The 20859-nt window shown below is 37.9% G+C and overlaps 1 protein-coding gene across 10 annotated transcripts; it reads right to left on the reverse strand.

Moving 5' to 3' along the window:
• Nucleotides 1–1915: 1915 nt before the first annotated feature.
• On the reverse strand, nucleotides 1916–19296 carry tnnt3a (troponin T type 3a (skeletal, fast)). 10 transcript variants are annotated; one of them, XM_037766404.1, is made up of 15 exons: nucleotides 19159–19296; nucleotides 17400–17440; nucleotides 16597–16604; nucleotides 15966–15974; nucleotides 15285–15473; nucleotides 12923–12937; nucleotides 12119–12137; nucleotides 11937–11982; nucleotides 11032–11148; nucleotides 10062–10139; nucleotides 9132–9245; nucleotides 8057–8169; nucleotides 7796–7886; nucleotides 6803–6843; nucleotides 1916–2220 (listed from the first exon to the last, which is right to left on the reverse strand). In XM_037766404.1, exons 2-15 carry the CDS (start codon nucleotides 17417–17419, stop codon nucleotides 2184–2186), a joined length of 897 nt encoding a protein of 298 aa, XP_037622332.1. In that variant the 5' UTR covers nucleotides 17420–17440; nucleotides 19159–19296; the 3' UTR covers nucleotides 1916–2183. The 10 variants fall into 10 exon arrangements, with proteins under 10 accessions (XP_037622332.1, XP_037622333.1, XP_037622335.1 ...); XM_037766405.1 differs by lacking the exon at nucleotides 19159–19296 and adding an exon at nucleotides 19019–19152; XM_037766407.1 differs by lacking the exon at nucleotides 15966–15974.
• Between the last annotated feature and the right edge of the window lie 1563 nt (nucleotides 19297–20859).

Raw genomic sequence — 20859 nt, forward strand, 5'->3', positions numbered from 1 at the left:
TGAATGTCCAGCAACACGTGACGCACGTGTCAATTTATGCCCCAGTCTTTTCAAAATAAAACTACTTAGTTAGGTTTAGGAATAGATGGACTTAGTTAGGATTAGGCAACAAAAATAACACCGGTGTGTTAGTGGCGTAACTTAAATACAGACATTACGTGACAAAAACTACTTGGATAGCTTTTGGAAAAGATGACTGTTTGGGTTAAAATAACTTTGGAAGTGCTGTAACTTAATTACGGAAGTTACGTGACAAATAAATCAAAGTTGACTTGTGGTTTCACACGGGGTTCGAACACCGGTGGCCCACCCATTCACCCCGACCTCCTCCCTATGCAGTGTTCTTTAAACTTCCCAGTTCACAATTACATGGATTACATACAAATTGATTTTGTGCTGACCATCACGCAAAAATTTTGAAATTTGTGTCTATGTACACAAATCAATACATTACATTTTGTGACAATTTCATTAACTGCTGTGAGACTGGGCTGACCATTCAGACATATAGAGGAGTCCTCTCAGACATCTGACTGGACAGTTTTGTGGCAGCAGATTACGAACTTTGAATGGTAGTGTTAGTAAAAATAGGAATACCATAGTCTAAAAGTACTCCATTACAAGTAAAAGATCTGCATTCAAAACATCACTTTAAGTAAAAATATTATCACTAAAACTAACTTAAATTATCAAAAGTTAAAGTATTTACTATACAGAAACACCCCTTCCTTTCAGCGTGTTATCATGAATAATACATTTATCATCCATTGCATTATTGGATAGTATTACTTCATGTTGTATATGTGATATTTTATAAGAATCCATTTGACCCATAGAGCAGTGGCGTTTCCTTTAACTCCGCCTCCCAGCCCTCGGTCCAGCCGCGGTCTGGGTCTCATTCAAATGAACGGAGGAAGGAAAGTAACTCTGGATTCGGCTGTTCAGACAGCATTTTGTTCTCCATATACTAAACTAAATAACATCTATTTGTAAAGAGGACTTTCTACAAGATAAAAGCATGAAACACCATTCAGACACAGTCTCACAGCAGTTCGTGAAATAGTCACAAATTGAATCTATCGGTATTGATTCGTGTACATAGACACAAATTTCCCTTTTTTTTACCACTTTGTTGGTTTCCACTGTCATTCGTCGTCCGTGTACCACTATGTATCTGGACCAGTTGGTATTCAGTGAGACTAAGCTGTTGTCTGAGTGAAATGTGTTGGTTGCATCAAAACTCAAGTATAAACTAAAAACAGCCCCAGCCTTCTTTCTGAAATGTCTCTTTTCTAAATCAGGTCCCAACTTCAATCATCACAGTCACCAAACTGATGTGAAAACCAGATCAGAGGTTTCTAACACACTTTATAGACTTGTACCTGCACACAGGCGTTCACAATCAACAATCACACACCTGTTTCCTGTTCTCTCAAGCAGGTGGTGAGGAATCACAGTGAGTAGTATTGGATTCAAGCCTCTAAAAAATACATCAAATAAAGAATAATGATATTTTATTAATCCATGAAGTGAGTTATATGACCAAGAACTGATGAATCTTGTAACATGTATTGTTTGTACAACACATATGTTGTAGTATTTGTACATTTTGAAAATGAAAATAATACTATAAAGCCCTAAAAACTATTAATTAAGTCACTGCACCGAATTGTTTTATTTTGTTGTTTTGTTTTTATTGATTAAACAATATAGGAAATGGACCATACTGTTGAGAGCATTTGTATAAAATAAAGACGTTTTCAGACTATGATTGCAGAGCCTCCATATATCCTGCTGACTAAACCATTAAACACCAAGTTCAATTCAACTCTGCAGTTAGAAAACAGTGTTGAACAAACGATTGTCTGAAAAATACTGAACTTTATTGATTTCTGAATAAAAACAGCTCTACAGACATGGCTTGAAGTGTCACACTTTATTTACAAAAACACTGAGAACCAAACAGCTGAGGGCGAGGAAGCATGATGGCGAAACAAGTTATTTTTTGATTCCAATTGAACAGCAGCTAAAGGCTCCTGGTTGCATGTATCGGGACGTGGGTTAATAACCGCAAAGTCCACCTCAGCGTTACAGGCTTCTTCTGAGCTATGACCTTCGCCACTGTGTGCGTTGTTTCATCAGGCGTGTGTCCGAGACGATCGAAGTTTGGATTCTGAGACGATCTACTTTCTGCGGCGAGCGGCGGCTCCCTTCTTGCTGCTGTAATACGGGAAAACAAACAAAATACGGAAACACGTCAGAACTCTTTGTAAACGTTTGTTCAACAAAGGACAGTTGATGGTTGTGCAGGCTTTGTTTCAATTTCACATCAATTCACACTTCAGGGTTTGGTGCCTTGCTTAAAGGCAGTAGTCAAACAATACAAAAGTGTTTTCCCCCACCCATTTTGAACATTATCAGCCCATTGAATGGGCGTTATCAGTGGTTATCACTAGCATTATAATGCTTCAGACGGGCCAAACTGCACCTATCACGTTGTGACAGTGAAAGTTATATTGTGAATTGAACAACCAGGTCTCACGGGAAGGCGTGTAAATACCACAACATTACACGGACATTCTGCGTGTCATGAGTACGCATTTTAACATTTTTGCGAGTCATTTGTACACCGCTTTTCGCATGTTAAAATAATTAAGTAAACTAAGTAAAACATGTACAAAAACAACTACGGAAAACATGCCACAAACGTCAAAAAAACACGTCACAAACACCACTAATGTAACTTAGAAAAAACAAAACACAGATCAATAACGGTCTCGAACATGGGTCTCCTGGTTAAAAGTCCTGTGTTTGTTGGACCTGCCCACCATAAGTGGTCTTTCTTGTTTTTTATACTTTGTCACTAACTCTTACCGTAGCATTTATATGTGGATGCGTTTACATTGCAGTCAGTACAGGATACATGATGTACAAAAGACACGCGAAAATCAAGAAAGGCATACTTATTGTATGCTAAACGCCTTGCGCATTATCGTGGTACTGATATGCCTTTTTGTGTGAACGGGCTGGAATAGAAACAAAACATCTTTAGGTTTAGGCAACAAAACTACTTGGTTAAATTTAGGAAAAGATTGTGGTTTGGGTTAAAATAAGTATGTTTGTTACGTGACTTTACGTAACACTTTGTGCAACAAAAATACGGGAAAATAAGTCAACATTGTCCTTTGGTTTCTGCTAGCTGACCCTGTCTCCTACAAAATGATGCTCCCATACAACTAAACGGCATTCTCAATTACGTTTCGAGGGAAAACGATTTTTTCCCAGATTACGGTCGCAGTTTTAAACACGCGGTTAACGTTGTAAACTGAAACAAAACAAATAACGCAGCAAAACTACTTGGTTAGGTTTAGTAAAAAAACATGTGTGTCTTAAAATGAAACGTCATTTGAAACGTATTTCTGATACGTCAAAAACAAACAATCCGTGACAAAATATGTTTCCCTCAAAACGTAATTCACAATGCAGTTACGGCTGCTGCTAACATGTCGTCCTAAAAAATATACTTACAAAAATAAACTCATTTAAATAAAGCCACTGGAGATAAACACTGTTAAGTTTGAGGGAAGGTTGAATCTTTTAGTTTGTGAATTTAGGCTATATTGTAGACGTTTGCTAACGGAATGCTAACTGACACAGAAAATGCTTTAACTATAATTCTCCCTCTTGTTCACAAAGCTCGACAGGTTGACTATGAATTCTTCAGTTTCCTGCCTTGTTTGCATGTGACAGTTGTTTCTGTTTGTGTATTTATCTGATCATGCAATAGATTAGCATTTCCCTGCTGCAGTCAATTTAAAAAGTAACTGAACGATGAAAATGTATTTCATTTAATGGAACAAAATATAAGCCTAGCTTACAAGATGTGAAAGAATGGAGATCACGTTTAAGTTCTCATATTTTAAACTGCTTATATTAAAAAATAATCAGAGAGAACTGTATAGATCATGAAATACTTTTTTGTGATCATGAGAATAAAACAACTTCTGTTTTCAAAGGGATTTCAAGCAACATGCAAATGGCAAAAAAGCAAAATTTCCAGCCTATAACATTACAGTCAGACGTCGCTGTTGACATGTTGAAGTTCAGACAGAAATCAGTCACAAACTCATGCACCACTTACCTGCACATACTGAATCATTACCGAGTCCAACAGGCTCTCACACACAATGAAGTAAAGACGTCAGTATGACGAGAAGGACCCTGAACTTTACAATAAAAAAGGATGCATTGACCAGTAACTGCTGCGAGGTTATCCATCCTTTTTCAGAGAACGCCAGGGAATACTCCTCCCATACCGATACTGGATAACACCAGTATGTTTACAGTTATAATGAAATGTAAGCTGTTATTAATGGGAACATAATATAACACACAATATGTTTGGGACATTACAGAAGCAGACACGAATAAATACTGAGCCCGCCAGGCGTTATGTAGCAGAAACAAAAGTAGTAGGAATATGTGCGCACTGATTGCTAAATCAAGCTAATGAATAAATAATATTATTTAAAATCTTTGCTTGATTTAGCAAATCATTTGCATGAAATTCCACAACTTTTCTTTTGTACCACATGAACATGACTGGGCCTCTGTGAAGACGAACAAAAACAGCAACTTGCTTTTTTGAATAACTAACATATATAGATTAGCATTTTAGTCCAAAAAAATGTTATAACCAGTTTTTCAGGAGGGTAACGTCAAACTGAGCTCTAGAGAAAAACAAGATGGAAAGTTAATATTATGAAACCCTATTATTAGCTGTAAACAATTCAGTTTAGTTATACTAAGCTTCCTACGTTAGCTAGTTAGCCGAGCTGACTTTCCATGATCAATCTAGCCATATTAGCCTTCAACTATATTAGCTGGTCGGCTAGCCTGCTAAACTTCCGAAAGTGCATAAGTAAAATGTTTGTTTTAACTTTTAGCTTATTAGCCTGTTAGTTTTATAGATTAAAATTTCAACCCACTGTAGAAATATAATATTTCCAAATAGCTAACGTCACAGTCCTGGTGACAAACTGCTGCTACTGTTGTATTTCTGGACAAACGTGACATGTATGAACAGTGTGCCTCCATGTTGATAATTTTTTCGACACCTGTATTTGGGCCCGAACACTCACACTGGTGGTGTTTTGTGTGTTTATGGTTTCTTTTCGGGCTCAACCAATTTCCACAAAAAAAAAGTTTAAAAAAAGTCCTAATCCTGAGAGATATGGATGAAAAAGTGGATGTGAAAAGTCCAGATTTGGGCTGTCATTACGTTAAAACAGAGCAAAAACCGGTTTATATACTGAAGCTGTACATCTTCTCTAGTGTTGAAAAACACTGCAATTCCAATATCAAACTTATATTAAATGAAAAAAACATTAACCTGATCTACTAAGCAACTGTTTTATGGCATAAACTGTCCTGAATGGAAATGACAGTTATGCCTGGTTAAGGGACGAGTTGACGTGGACAGTTAGACTTAAATCATTGAGATTAGGTTACTAGGTGTCAGGGTACCCAGTGATGACAGTACTTACTGCTTCTGCAACTCATCAATGCGGTTCCTGTGCGTGAGCACCTGAAAAACGACACAGCAGCAACTTTAACACATTTACCTCCGAGGAGAAAGACCTCCCTCTGCTCTCCTTTAACAGGCTCCATGGGCTGACAGCTGCAGACTGAGGCATGATGGGAAACCAAGACGGGGTCATGCATATGATCCTCTGTATTCACGTTTACTTGGTTTGACTAGAGTGTCCTAAAAGAGACATTATTAAATATTTTTGCACTAAGTTCTATTAAATCTGGGACATATGTAACTTGATTATAAATAATCGGATCATTGTTGCGTTAAAACGCCCGTCGTGGTTTCCCCCCAAAAAGAAGTTTAGAGAGAAAGTTTAGAGAGAATTGGCTTCAGCTCGGCTCTGAAACCTCTGACTTACCTGTTGGACCGCTCGCTCACACACCTGACCGAAGCTCTGCGATGCTAAAACTGAAACATCCAGACCAGGGCAGAATGTGGAGGAGCACAGTCACCCAACACCACCTTTACATTTAAATAAATTAAAAAACGTACTACTGAAGAGTTTGGCTCCAAAATGACATCGCTAATGAAATGAGAGCTAAAAAAACTAATTTGTGTAAAATCATTAGACAATTGGAAAGGATGGAAGGTAACTTAACTGTTTCACATGATAATTTCTTGTTTAGTCTTTACATTTAGTTTGTTTAACTTATGTACGGAAGCTCAGAAGTGTCCTCGTTAAAAGAAATATTCCCACATTTTTGTCTTATAAAAAGATCTTTTTCATTACAGGGAGAAAAAGTATTTGTTTCTCATTTTAACAACAAATACCCTGTTGTTTTTATTTTTTTAAAGCATTCATAAAATTTGGATCCTGAGCAAAAAGAAATGAAAAGAAAATGGATTCAAGATAACTGCTCTCTATACCTCCTGGTTCACGATTACGTGGATTAAATACACATTGATTTTGTGGGGTACATATGAATTACAGTGCATTACTTTTCGTAGTTATATCTACGAACAGTGTCGTGCCTTATTAAAAAAAAGTAAACTAAACAGATGATTCCTGAACTTTTCCCTAGCGGATGTCACTTTTGGAAACAAACTGTTCAGTTCCCTCTTTCTGTTTTTTGTTCCTGGTGGTGTGTCGTCTCCTCTCTCGGCCAGTGGGGGGCGCTCTGGTTCTCATTGACCTTCCTTCATGCTAACATGCATCGAGCCTGAAAACCTGCAGGTCAAACTTCCCTGCTGCTCAGCTCTACTTACAATTTACTGAGCTCCTCCACTCTCTTACGCAGGGTTGTAACCTGGAGGGAATCAAAGAGCACATCGAGGGTTCAAACCCGGAGGTTCGCTCGGCTGGACGCTCACCAGCATCAACGACAACGATAATGACAACAACGACAACAAATAGCTGGTTCAATCTGAAAAAGTGTGGGTTAATGGGTTTTTATACGGAGGACATAGCTGTGGATAAATATGTTAATGTGCATTTAGGGCTGAGTAACATTACGATACCATACCTGACAAAGCAATACTTTTCTTCCGTACCTTATTTTGAGAAATATAAACATATTTTTCTACGAAATCAGAAAAAAGAATTGCAAAAGAAGCCAAAATTGTCAAAAGTTAAATTTTGGCTAAACACAAACAGGAATTATTTTTTAAATAAAATGCACATTAAAACTGTGAAACTCATGATTTGAATCAGGAACGATAAATAAATAATACATTATGTATAAATAAAATTACAAAAATGACAAATTATAAAAAAAAAATATTGAGTTTCGACACCCAGCTCTATGTGTATTAAAAAAAATGCTTTTAATTGTTTTGGTCATTGTGATGACCTTTGTGCTTAAATAATAATAACAAGTTAATCAACCTCTATAACTCACAGTTCCCCTTTAATTTTAGTGCTTTAATTTAAAAAACAATAACAATAAATAACTAATTTAAATATCCAGTCCAATAAGTCAATCAAAAAGCTGTCTTTTCAAAATAGCACAGAGTAAACACACAGTACAGGCTAGATTTACTGAAGAATTAAAAAATAAAAAAATAGTGAAAAATCGAAACTTAAATTCAAATGTATCATTTCCAGAATAAACGTATTAATACATGGTAAATTGATAGTTAATTATCTATCTAAATATTGTTTATAAATGCTTTACAAAGTATTTATCTCTGGCATGAACAGTAAACATATTGAATATTATGATTATTATTATTAAAGATTATGATGTAAAGACGTCTCACCTCGTATTTCTGCCTCTTCAGTCTCTCCATGTGGTCGAACTTCTCAGACTCCAGCTCGGTCTGCCATTCATGCAGCTCATTGATCTTATCCCTGCAGGAAACACAAGAACACGCTAACGTTAGTAAAATAAATAAAACAACCTTCACACACGACAACGTTAAGAGCAGAGAGGGATAGTTTCAGCGTCCCGTGATGCTCGAAAAAATGATGTTTTAAAGAGTTTTCTTTCTGAGAAATGTTTTGAAGTGTTTGCGTCGTACTTCAGCTTGTCTTCACTCAGATGGTCGATGTTGAGTTGCTTGCGTCTGGCGGCCAGGATCTTCTTCTTCTTCTCTCTCTCAGTCTCCTTCTTTCCTCCTCTCTTCGAGTCAGCCTGTTCAGTGAGTTAGTACATACGCAGGTTAACAGCAGCGGCGGAGGAAGTACTCACATCCAACTAAGTACATTTACTCTTAACTACCATCTTGAAATACTTGTATTTGAGTATTTCCATTTTATGTTACTATATACTTCTACTTCAATACATTTATTTGACACTTATAGTTTTTACATAAATAACATGATTATGCTGATATGATATGATGCAGCACTATACTACTAATATATAGTATATACGTATATAGTAGTATACAAAGTATTTAGTACTGGCTCCACATTGATGAACTACAACATTAAAATGCCCTTACATGTATTCATTAGTGATAAAAACAGAATAATATAATATTCTGTAATGAATGAGCCATTCTGCATGATGAGTACTTTAACTTTTTAAACTATAGGTACATTTTACTGATAATACTTGGGTACTTTTCAAGAGTTGCAATGGAGTATTTTAAGATGGTATTTCTTTTACATTTTTAAATTTCAATACAAAATTTCGCTATTTTTAATTAAAAAATAAAAGTCCTGCATTCAAAACTTTATTTAAATAAAAGTATGTAAGTATTATTTGCAAAAGTACTCATTATGCGCCAAAATGGGCTGTCAGTGTTATGTTTTTACATGTTATACTATTGTAAATATAGCAGCCGACTGAGGTAGAATTAATTTTTTATACTGTCAGGTGGCTTAATTTACTTTATAGCAATACGTTGTATTCCATAAGATGATTTCAGGTTTTTGAAATCCTAATCTGAAAAGCTGTCAGACAAATGTAGTGCAGTAAAAAGTACAATATTTACCTCTAAGATGTAGTGGAATCTAAGTATAAAGTATAAGTAAAATAAGTACCTTAGAATTGCACGTTCAGTATTTGAGTACATTGACTTAGTGACTTTACATCACTGCTCTCCAGATAAGATACTACTAGTAGACAGTATAACCGTGTGTACTGACTTTCTGCAGGTGGCTGCTGTAGTTGGAGCCCATGCTGGTCAGAGCCGACTTCTTCTTTGCGTCCTCATCCTGCTTCTTCTTCATATCACTCTCCTCCCTGATCCGCCTTTCCTCCTGGTTCACACAAAAACAAGTCCGAGTGAGACCTCCGAGTCACAGCCATCATTCACTCACTCTCAAAGTAACACAGGAAACACTAAAGATGAGTTATAGAGGAACTTTAAATGTGCAAATGCAGATGCAAAGTGACAAACAGAGCAAAAAAAACATCGGAAAATAAAATAGAGAATGTAGCATTTTCATTAAATAATATTTTAAAATTACAAAATTGTAACGCATTTAATAGAAATATGAAAATAAAAAGAATGAAACCATGAATATATTCAGGGTGTACAATCTCAGAGAAGAGTGTGGATACAGAAATTATTTTACAGTAAACATTAAGTTTATATGTTTGCTGGGTATTGTTGTTTTGTTTTCTTATATTCTATATAATATTCTTTTTTTTTTTTTTACAAAAAATCTAAATCTAAAAAAAATTAAAAATCTAATATATATAAAATAATCATTACTCATGGTGTTATTGAGAGTTTTTTGTATATATTTGCTTGGTATTGTTTTGTTTTCTTATATTCTATAAAATATTCTTATATTTTAAGTTAAGTTTTTCACATGTTTGACATAAAATATCTAAATCTAAAAAAAAGAAAAGAAAAATCTAATCCATCTATTTATCTATCTATCTATCTATCTATATACTGTATATAAGAATCATCACTACAAACTGAATCTTAAAGGTAATACAAGTTTAATGATTTTTGTTTTTTTATTCTTTTTCTTAGTTCCTGAACAGTGAGACATGAAATGAAACTATCTGATGTAAGGGTCATGATTTAACGGTTAAAGAAGAAGAAAGCTGAAACCACGAACCTCACGTCTGGCCTGGCGCTCCTTGTCCTTCTCAGAGCGGATCCTCTGCTGCTCGGCCCTCTCAGCACGACGCTTCTCCTGCAGGACGGCAACAAACACATCGTCACACACTTTATTTTACACAATTTAACCAAAATGAAGAAGATTGAGACTGCTCTATGTATTAGCTAAACAGGATATTCATTAGAGATATCTGCAATGTCATTTTGCCTATTCAAAACTCTAATTCAAGATAACCTTAATTATATTTTGACTAGGCAAAACTCTAATTTTAGATATCTGTAATTACATTTTGACTAGTACGATTCAAACTACTTTTGCCATTCATGTGTATGGGGTTTCTCATTACGGATATTTACAATTCAGTTGTGGATATCTGCAATGTGAATTATGACTAGTCCGAGTTACAGTTCAAGATATCTTTAACTCCCCTCAATTGTAGATATCTACATTGTCATTTTTAGATATCTAAAATTAAATTTTCATCTCAAACTGGAGTTAAGGATAGTCATAATGTAATTGTAGACATCTATTATTAAGTTATAGATATCTTGACATGAATTTTGATGAGTGATATCTCATTTGGAGATATCTTTAACTTTCAGTCTGCCTAGTCAAAATGTAATTACGGATATATTGAATTAGAGTTTTGACTAGGTGAAATGACGTTGCAGATATCTGTAATTACGTCAGAAGTGGTGGGTTGGGACGGGAGGCGGAAGCCATTCAAACATACTATGGCTCTGCACTGCAGCTGTATGGGTTTATAACTGTCGTTTTGACTAGTCACAATGACGTTATAGATATCTGAAATAAGAGTTCTGACTACCGTAGTCACAATGTGATTATGACTAGTCAAAATGCCGTTGTTGATATCTTTAATGTTAATTATGGGTAGTCAAGCTTAGCTATATAAAAATGGCTCGCCATAGCTCTCATGTTTGTACTGTTCTCTGTTTGAAAGACTCACAATCCTGTCCTTGAGCGCGATCAGCTCCTCCTCCTCCTTCTTCCTGCACTCAAAGTGAGCATCGATCAGGCCCTGCAGCTCGACCAGATCCTTGTTCTGACGTTTCTTCTGGATGTCCTGCAGGTCAGAAGAACAGAAAACAAAACCTCAGCACAACAGAAACAACTCAACATGAACAGAAATACTTCATGTCGTCACTCAGCGCAGTCGCACAGCAGTTCGTGAAATAGTCACGGAATTTAATGTATTGATTCGTGTACATAGACATGAATTTCACCCAAATGCTCAGCACGAAATCTATTCCGGTGTAATCCATGTAATTGTGAACCGGGAAGTATAGAGAGCAGCGAACGACATGTAAGGAGAAGGTCGGGGTGGATGGGTGGGTCAGAAAGCAAAGTATTTTTTGTCACGTAACTTCCGTACTTATGTTACGCTACTTCCAGTGATATTTTAACCCAAACCACCATCTTTACCCTTAAGCTAACTAAGTAGTTTTTGTCACCTAACTTCCATACTTAAGTTACGCCGCTTCCAGTGTTATTTTAACCCAAACCGCGATCTTTTCCTAAACCTAACTAAGTAGTTTTTGTCACGTAATTCCGTACTTAAATTACTCCACGTCCAGTGTTATTTCAACCCACACCGCTATATTTTCCTAAACCTAACCAAGTCAATCTATTCCTAAACCTAATTAAGTAGTTTTATTTTGAAAAGACTGGGGCAGAAATTGATATGTGCGTCACGTGTTGCTGGACATTCGTAGGAAAAAGCATGAAAAATACGTTGTTGAAAGTCGTGCTGAGCGTCACGAAAAAAAGGGGAATTCGTGTGTTTCTACACGAATCAATCAAATAGATTAAATAGATTAAATTTAAGTGTTGCGTCACTTCAGGTCCACTTACATCAAAGTCCACTTTCTCACCATCGGGGATCTTTGGGGCGCTAGGCCTGTATACGGAGAGAGAGTTTTGATCTTAAGTGCACTGATTATAAATGTTGTTTTAATGCTTTTTTCTTTTCAGGCAAACGTCCCGGATGGAAATGTCTACAGAAATCATTTGAAGTACACAAGAAGGAAACTTACTTGAACTTTGGCTTCTCCTCTGCAGGTTAGGAAATGAAGAGGGGACAAGTACATGTCATGGGGTTAGAAACGAAGCAGATTAATTCACTTCTGTCAGGCATGAAAGTGCATGGTTTTGGTTCTATATGACATATTAGATTAAGTTAGCCTTATAGGGTTAGAACAACAGGTAAACACTGTAAGAGCAAACTTCACATATCAAAAAAACAGTTTTTAACATCATGAAGTTTTGTGACTATCAGAGAACCATCTTGCTGTGAGTGCAGTTACAGTAACACAGTATTGTATTATTACAAACAGCTTTCTTGTACAGTAAATCCGCATTTGTATAAAAACGTCGCTGACTTAAATCAACAGTATGTGTCAAGGTTTTTTTTTTTTTGGCTTGACCCCAAAACCATTTTACACAAGCACCCCATTTCTTTCTTGTCTTTTTCAACCCAGATTCTGGCGGCTCCATGCCATGCAGAAGACGAGTGGCATAGCAAGAATGTAACGGTGGGGTTGCTGCGCAGTAAAGCACGTGTTAGCATCTCATATTCTTTCACCCTTTTTCTCCACTAGTAGCTTTAATTTTTCTCGTTCAATAAGCAAAATTATGTGTTTTTTTTCAGAATTTCACCCTCAGTGCCAATTGGGCAGCGCTCCTGGATTTTGACAGACAGATAAAAAATTTGGACAGACATTTTGTGAACAGCAGGCGTTCCCCGAGTACAGACGTCAGACCTGGACCACCAACGTGGTCCTTCCAAAACCAGAATAACAGATCGCAGATTCATCAGAAGTTTTTTCAAATCAACATACCTTCCTCTTCGGCCTCTGCATGCAGCAAGCATCCAAAACAAAAAGCAGAATAAACAACAGCATTAGCAAGCGCTCCAAGAGCAGCACACTGTACATCCAATATGCTAAACACAGTGAAACTACAAAACCATGGCAGACATTCAATGTGCTAAAGCAATTTTTAATTACTGTAAATTCTCAAATAATAGCCAAGTGTCAAATATTAACTGCCAGCACGAACAAATAATGCCAAATTGCTTATAAAGGCGGGATTAAAAACACTGAGGGCAGAGGAACTGCTCATCATGTTATCTTAGCAGTGATTAAAAATAAAAAATGGAAGTGATTAGGAATTATACGGACGCTAAATATGACAAAATATACATAGCCCTTAAAGCAGGGACGTTTTTAAATGAAAGCCTTAGGAAAAGATCATGGTTTGAGTTAAAATAAGTAAGTTTGTTATGTAATTTAAGTATGTGGCATTAGTCAAGAATGCAAGTTGCACAACAAAAGTATGGGAAAATAAGTCAACGTTGACTTTTGGTTTCACACAGGACATTATAATTGTCTGCTAGCCAACCCTGTCCCCTACAAAATTATGTTCTCACACAACTAAACTGCATTCTCAATTACACTTTGAGGAAAACGTATTTTCCTCTGGATTATGGTCACGGTTTTAAACACGTGGTTAACGTTGTAAATTGAAACAAAACAAAACAAAACAAAACGCAGCAAACCTACTAGGTTAGGTTTAGTAAAAAACAAAATGTTTTGGCTTAAAATGACTGTTTGTTACGTTATTAAGCTACGGACGTAAATTAAAATAAGTGAACGTTGACTTTTAATTTCAAACGGGACACGAACAGTGGTCTCCTGGGTGAAAGTCCTGTGTTTGTTTGACGTTTCCCTCAAAGCGTAATTGACAATGCAGTTTCGTTGTTTGGTAATTTTTCGGAGACAGTGCTGAAAGTTAAATAGGCCAATATTTGAGAATTTACATAAAGTCTTGTTTTGATGAAGCTACAGTTTCACCTTCAAACAGCTCAACAAAGTAGGATTCCTTTAACATTCATCCCTGAATTCACATGCTATTTTAAAAATGTCAAAGTAAAGTTGGGAAAGTCGGGGCACATTTAGGTAGACATGCATGGAAATTACAGCTTATTTACCAATAGTTACCAAGCTTTAGGTTTGGCATTAAATCATAAATTTAGTGGCTATAAATCAAAAGCCCAGTTTCTTTTTTGAATGCAATTTTTCAACAAAATAACGTGAATGCAACACCGACTTTCCCAACAGCATGTGAGCATAATATAAGATGGTGTGACAGTGGTGAATTTAGAAAAGGATGAAATCTGAGACACCATCTTAAAAGAAGCAGCTCAAGATATAGTATTAACCTGATGTTAACCTTCATCAGATTTAAAAAATAATGAAAATGCAAACATGTACACCAAATTCAAGAACTTAGAGTACATGTGGTACAGTTAGACTGATAAAAGAGGCCAATATTTGTCTTTTTTTTAATTTAAGCTCTCAAATATTACCTGTGTTCGCAGTAGATATGGGCTAATTAATTGCTAATTAACTAGCACTCTGTATGTTTTGATGTAGGCTACCAGTATTTGTAGGTTTCCAACGTTTACTTAAGGACTAGTAAGTTTATTTCCTTGACTACTTCACGTTAAAGTTTTGACAACTGAATTTTTATTTTTCGGAAGTTGTGAATCTATAATTCCCAGAATGAAAATGATATAAAGTTTGGATTTCTAAAAGGATTCATTCTGTAGGATACTAATAAATCTGTGATATGCTTACTTTATTGTACTGTTTGCTAACGTGTTTGCGCAAACACAATGGACAGATGCATCCAGTCCAGTAAAGTTATAGATGCCAATTTACCTCAGAATTAATCCCCCTAAAAACATGTGAATGAATGAATTTTTAGCATTTTGAGAGCTTTATGTATTTTGACAACGGAAAGCTAACGGAACAAAAGCCAACGTAGACATAGGGCAGGACTTTGGCTCTTTATATCAGCCTAAAGCATGAGCTTTAATGCAAAAATTGCAGCTTTCAAACATTAGTCATACAGTAACTGTAAAATGCTTTGGGTACGTATGTACATATTTACATATGTTCATATTCATATAAGAAGTCATCACATCACAACTTGCCCCCCTCTGAGTGCTGCCTAAAAGGGCTGTCTGTGACTTTGTCCAGAGGTGAATGGAAGGTAGCGTTAGCATTAGCAAACATGGTGAACATGTGTGCGGATCAGGATTAGTGGGGTCTGTCTGGCTGGCTGCAGCCGTTGGAGCGCACCTGTCGCCTGGGAAAGGATGATAGAATACCCCCTTCCCCCCTCCATACCACATACCTTCAAACTCAGTGTCAAGCTCAGCCTGTGGTTCTGGCTCTGGCTCTGGTTCTGGTTCTACCACTGGTTCTGGTTCTGGTTCTGGTTCTGGCACTGGCTCTGGTTCTGGCTCAGGGGCCGCCTCAGGGGCCGCCTCAGGGGCCGCCTCAGGGGCCACCTCTACTTCCTCTACTACTTCCTCTTGTACAGCTAAAAACATGCAGCGAGTCACCAGGGGAGAGGAAGGGCGGTGAAAGGGTTAATAGAAGCAGGAAAATGGGAAAAGGGGAAAGAGGTGGAGGAGGTCAGAGGTGAGTAGAAAGGAAGGGGATATGGGGGTGAGATATGAAGAGGTTCATTGCGTGGCAGTTTGGGGGAACTGCCACCGGATGGCGCTAAAGCATGTGAGACAGCAAGCAGTTACAGGAGGAAAAAGGTCAGTCATTGATTGGTCAGTCATTGATGGATGAAATGTGATCGATTCCTAAAGAAAACCTGCGCTGTAACTCGGTGTACTCGAAGACAAAAGAAGACAGATTCTATCCTGACGCAACCGACTTTCCTGCGTCTTTTCACTTTACCTCAGACGTGGTTAGTGTTAACCAGCATGCCACAAAATAAATTCATGTGGAACACACGTTTTCAAAAAATGACTGACAAATTAGTATCAATGAGACTTATCATCTACAGGCTAAGTCTTACCATCGTATTCTTCACGTCCGTCCGAGAAAGAAAGGAACAGAAGAACATTATAAAAAGATCCCATTTGTACCCATTTTTTGATAGTATAACAAATTCAAAATGTGGGTACACTGGGGATCCATGCTAAGCAAACACATCACAGTCCTCCTGAGCTGATCAGAGCTCACAGACTGGACTTCAAAGTGCATTTTAAACTTCACAAAATGTCCTTTAAAATCTGAAAGGCTGCTCAACTTAGGAGGACTGTACAGTTGCAGATGGTCATGCAGAGCTGCAGGACTTGTTGCCAACAGGTCAGTGCAGTTTTTTTTCATATTTTTATATTTTGATCATATTTGACACTGTCCTGATGCCAGCATTGGTGCCTGCAACAGCGGAAGGATAACGTCTGAGCAGATTTGCTTAAACGAGAGAGAGCATTATTGCACAACTTGAATCTGGAGGGAGTCAAGCCAAACCTGTAAACATACGGATTTTTTCCAGTGCAAATAACTCTCTACAGGGGATGGAAAACCAGTTAGGCAATATTCAGAAATGATAACTGGGATTTAGCATGGAACTCCGGACTGTACCTGGACCTAATTTTTGGGTTGATTTTATTTTTTAAACAGGGAGGAATGGTGCTACTTACCCTGATCACTGCAAGACAGAAAGCAAAGAAATATTATTCAGACTTAATCATCAAAATACTAGCGTGAAAATTCATGCTTGACCACAGATACAGTAGTTTGACGAAATAATCTTAACTCAAATAGAGCTGCAACAATTAATCGATTAGTTATTAAACTTATCTGCAACTATTTTGCTTCTTAAATATGAATATTTTCTGGTTTCTTTACTCCTCTGTGACAGTAAACTGAATATCTTTGAGTTGAGGACAAAACAAGACATTTAAGGACTTCACCTTGGGCAATTTTTCATCATTTTCTGACATATAAGACCAAACAAATAATCGATTAATCGAATAGTTGTCAATTATTAAATGAATCGCCAACCATTTTGATAAATGATTAATCGGTTTGAGTAATTTGTTAAGAAAAAAAAAGTCAAAATTCTCTTATTTCAGCTTGTTAAATGTGAATATTTTCTGGTTTCTTTACTCCTCTGTGACAGTAAACTGAATATTTTTGAGTTGTGAACAAAACAAGACATTTGAGGACGTCATCTTGGGCCATTTTTCACCATTTTCTGACATGTTAGACCAAACAACTAATTGATTAATCGAGAAAATAATCAAGAGGTTAATCGACAGTGAAAATAATTGTTGCAGCCCTGAACTCAAGGTCCGCGTAGTAGCTTTTTCATGAGCTTTCAACTGCAAAGAGATGCTATTGAAGTCTCTCTGAAGAACAAAAAGCTAGTAAGTTGACCTTGAGTTGTCAAACTACTCACCAGAAGGTGAAAATCTGTGAATGAAAATGTGAATGGACTTACACTTCCTCAGTGTCAGACATGGTGACAGTGGACTTTGCAACCTGGAGGCAAAAGAGAAGAAGATGAACTTAAAGTGTGTCTTCAAGGAACGACTGAGCTGAGCTGAGCTGAGCTGTATTTATAACTCAGGATTAAGTTGCAGATGTCTTAAATATCTTGTGCCGACCCCACCCTGACCGGACCCCACCCTGCTGCCCTGCACATATCTCACCCCCACCTCAAAAACACTTTAAAAAATCTTTATGTAGATTTCCAAAAAAGGTTTGTTCCTCATCATTTGAAATGTTTTACCAGGATCTTGTATTCGAAAATGTGTCTGATCCAAATGGGTTTATAATTAGCGTTAAAACTTTGGGCTGAAATTGGAGCCTCAGTCCTGAATTTGCTTCACTGACGATAAGTGAGAAGGGAGCCAAACATAGATTTGTGCCAACCGGTGGTGGTAAAGGTCGGCCTCCTGCCCTCTCCCATCACTCCGCATCCATTCGGCATCCAAGGTGTTAAAGACTTTTTATCTTTAGAAACAGCTTCTGGAAAATTCTGTCACATCTATAATCTCAGCTCAGGATGTAAAAGTCCAAATCAAAACCCTGCAATGATAAACACACACGACCTGAATATACTCTTAATTTAATCTAGATGTCGGATTAGTTGCCCATTAGCCTCATTAGCGTGAGGACACCTTGAATGCGCCCTGACATCACAACTATTTCCAACTGACAGCTGCACGGGTCCCAGATCCGATGTCAGGAGACCCGATGCTTGAGATATAGGGTTCCTTCCTCTGTTGGACCACTACCCATAATTCCACCTTCATCTCCTTATCTGGCTCTCACATGGTTCCTTCAATCATCTTTCTGAGGCTCCCTGCTGACTGAGGCCACTTTGCTCAGGAATTAAAATAAACCCTGAAAGGCAGCCGTGAAGGTTAAAGGGCTAATGCTGGAGGCTTCCTCCGATTTACTCTTTGAATCTCGTAAATGCCATGATGTAATATCAGGAAAAAACACTCCACTGTGGGGGTTCTTGGCTCCTGTTCAAGATGTTAAAGTGTTTATCCTCGAAGCTATGTGCGCTTCAATGTACACACATGCCACGCACAATTTACAGCTTCCCTAATGGACATCAATAACAATAAACCCATAACCTGCAGTCCACAACAAAGTGACAGCAATGTCCCCAATTTAAAATATCAACACCATTCATCGCCGCTGTTCTCATGATATTGCATAACTCATTAGTGTCATCTTCTGTCTCCTGAAGCGGAAAGCTGCTTCAGAGGCTTTAAGCCATCTGTAAATCCTTCAGGTATGAACCTCCGCAGGGTCACTGGACTCAGACCAAACCGGCACAGAAACAACAACAAAGTCCTTTAAGATAACAGCGGATGTCCTCTGAGAATATCACAACTTTAAACCAATGAAAGTTTCATATTTTAACATCAGCTTTACATGATTACAAACTCCAAATTTTGCAGATGCCACAAGGCGTCAGAAAAGTCCACTGCTTATCAGCCTCTCAGCTGCAATCAAACACCAACACAAACTAGATTTCATCAACGTTAAAGCATCACACTCTCTGGGCTTCAAAGGGAGGCCTGTTGCTGTCTCACCCCTGACCTCGGCAGCAGCCGCTACTAGTCGTGGCAGTGATTTTAACACGTGGTCCTCAGTTTGGGTGATGTTTTTTGGGGGAGGATATTGCACTTGAGCTTCCTCTCTACCACTCACACACTCACTCTCTCTCCCCTCTTTCTTACCTCAGAAAAGCTGAAAGAAGAGAGATCCCCGCTGGCCAAGACAGACTGTAAGGTTCTGCAAAGTTACCGCGCTGATTATGTCCCTCTGTTATAGTGACACACGATCCGCTCGGCCTCCCCATTGGCCGAGGAGTCGGCCATTGAGGCGAGGCCGGGCCTGCGGTGGGGCAGGGTCCACGACTCTGGTGCCCCTCCTCCCGTCGCTGGCACTCAATAAGGAGATGGAAGGGCCGAATGCTAAGGTGGGAGGCTCAAGTTTAGAGAAGGGGGCAACCAAGACGCCCCCCAGGTTGCTATTCTGGGGCAGCTGCATTAGGCAAGCAAATTTCATCTGGGACTGAGAGGTGGACGTCAGGGAAGCAAGGCAGGTGGTGATCCTGGACCTCTTAAAGAAGACTAGGACACATAAACATAATGTCCAGTCAAAGAAGGACTAGAACTTGAATAATCTGTCGATCCAAGCTGTAAATCCGTCATGTTGATCCAAGCTCCTGCTTGTTTTCTTTGACTCCCTGGTTTGCAAGAAGCAACCAGGAGGCCAAAAGTAGTTTCCCCCAGAAATCACTGGAGATACGTCAGACAGTAGGCTGTAAACATGCAAAAACAACATTAATAGACAACTGAGATTCTACACAAACAACCTCCTCCCATCAGGCTCAGTTTAGGACAAATTAAAGGAAAAATGTGCTTGAATGAGAAGAAATTAAACTTATAAATGAGAATTGTTTGGTATAAATGTGAACATTTTGTGCTCTTTCCTCACATTGTGATCTGTAATAGTAAAAATGTAAACTTATCTTGTCTTTTGTCCTTTAAAATGCCCCATTGAAGATTTAGTATTAGTCTTTTTTTCTAAGTTAAGTTGTATTAGATTGAACTACATTTATTTATCTGACAGAGAATTAGTGGTTGTGAGTTTAGGGTTTTATTTTTAGTGTAAATCAACTACCTATCTAATAGAGGAGCAGTTTGATCTGTTGCTAATGTCTTTCAGTTTAGCTGTAAGTCTAAACAAGCTGCAGCATGATTCATTCAGCAAAACTCCATCTGTGATACGAGTGCCAGATCCTGAATGATCCTCTAATTTCCTCCAGAGGGCACTACAGTGACAGAATAACAAACAGAGCGTCTTGGAGTGGGGGTGTCAAATATGTTCAAACACAAATAGACAAACCTCAGGCCTGTTTGATTTAGCTGCTGCTGATTTAAAGTTGAGCCGACCTGTCTACGCTCCCGCTGCTGGGATGAAACCACTAGAACAGTTATAAACTGCATGTACAGTCTGGTCAAATAAAATGTACTCTGTCAAACTGCACAAGGAATTCCCCACAAAGGGAACTGCAATCTTTTCAATTACCTCAAAGATCCTTACATCTCCTCATTAGACCATGACCACTAAAATCCTCTTTAAGACACCTGGAACTCCAACGCTTACTCATCCCAACTCGTCACATACTGACGCTTAGTCAGACCCCTTGGCGTCACTTTTCGGTCGCAGTTAACATGCTTAATGTTGTGAAAACAAAAATAATTGCTTAGGTTTAGGCAACAAAACCACTAAGTTAGATTTAGGAAAACAAAACTTGGTTGGGCTATAAGCTACTACGTTTGTAAAGTGGAAATGTGACTTGACGTTGTGAACATTGGATACAAACGGACAGCTGATTGTAACATGAAAGTGAAACAGTTGAAATAGTTAAC

Source organism: Sebastes umbrosus, chromosome 4, assembly GCF_015220745.1.
Source record: "Sebastes umbrosus isolate fSebUmb1 chromosome 4, fSebUmb1.pri, whole genome shotgun sequence".
Lineage (NCBI taxonomy): Eukaryota > Metazoa > Chordata > Actinopteri > Perciformes > Sebastidae > Sebastes > Sebastes umbrosus.

Bases quoted from the DNA above. Each gene is read 5' to 3' on its own strand.
- tnnt3a (XM_037766404.1), bottom strand. From the start codon at position 17,419: ATGTCTGACACTGAGGAAGT. The intron at 11,149-11,936 runs GTAAGTGGACCT...TCTGACCTGCAG, and splicing joins GTGAGAAAGTGGACTTTGAT to GACATCCAGAAGAAACGTCA. The intron at 10,140-11,031 runs GTGAGTCTTTCA...GCCGTCCTGCAG, and splicing joins TCGCGCTCAAGGACAGGATT to GAGAAGCGTCGTGCTGAGAG.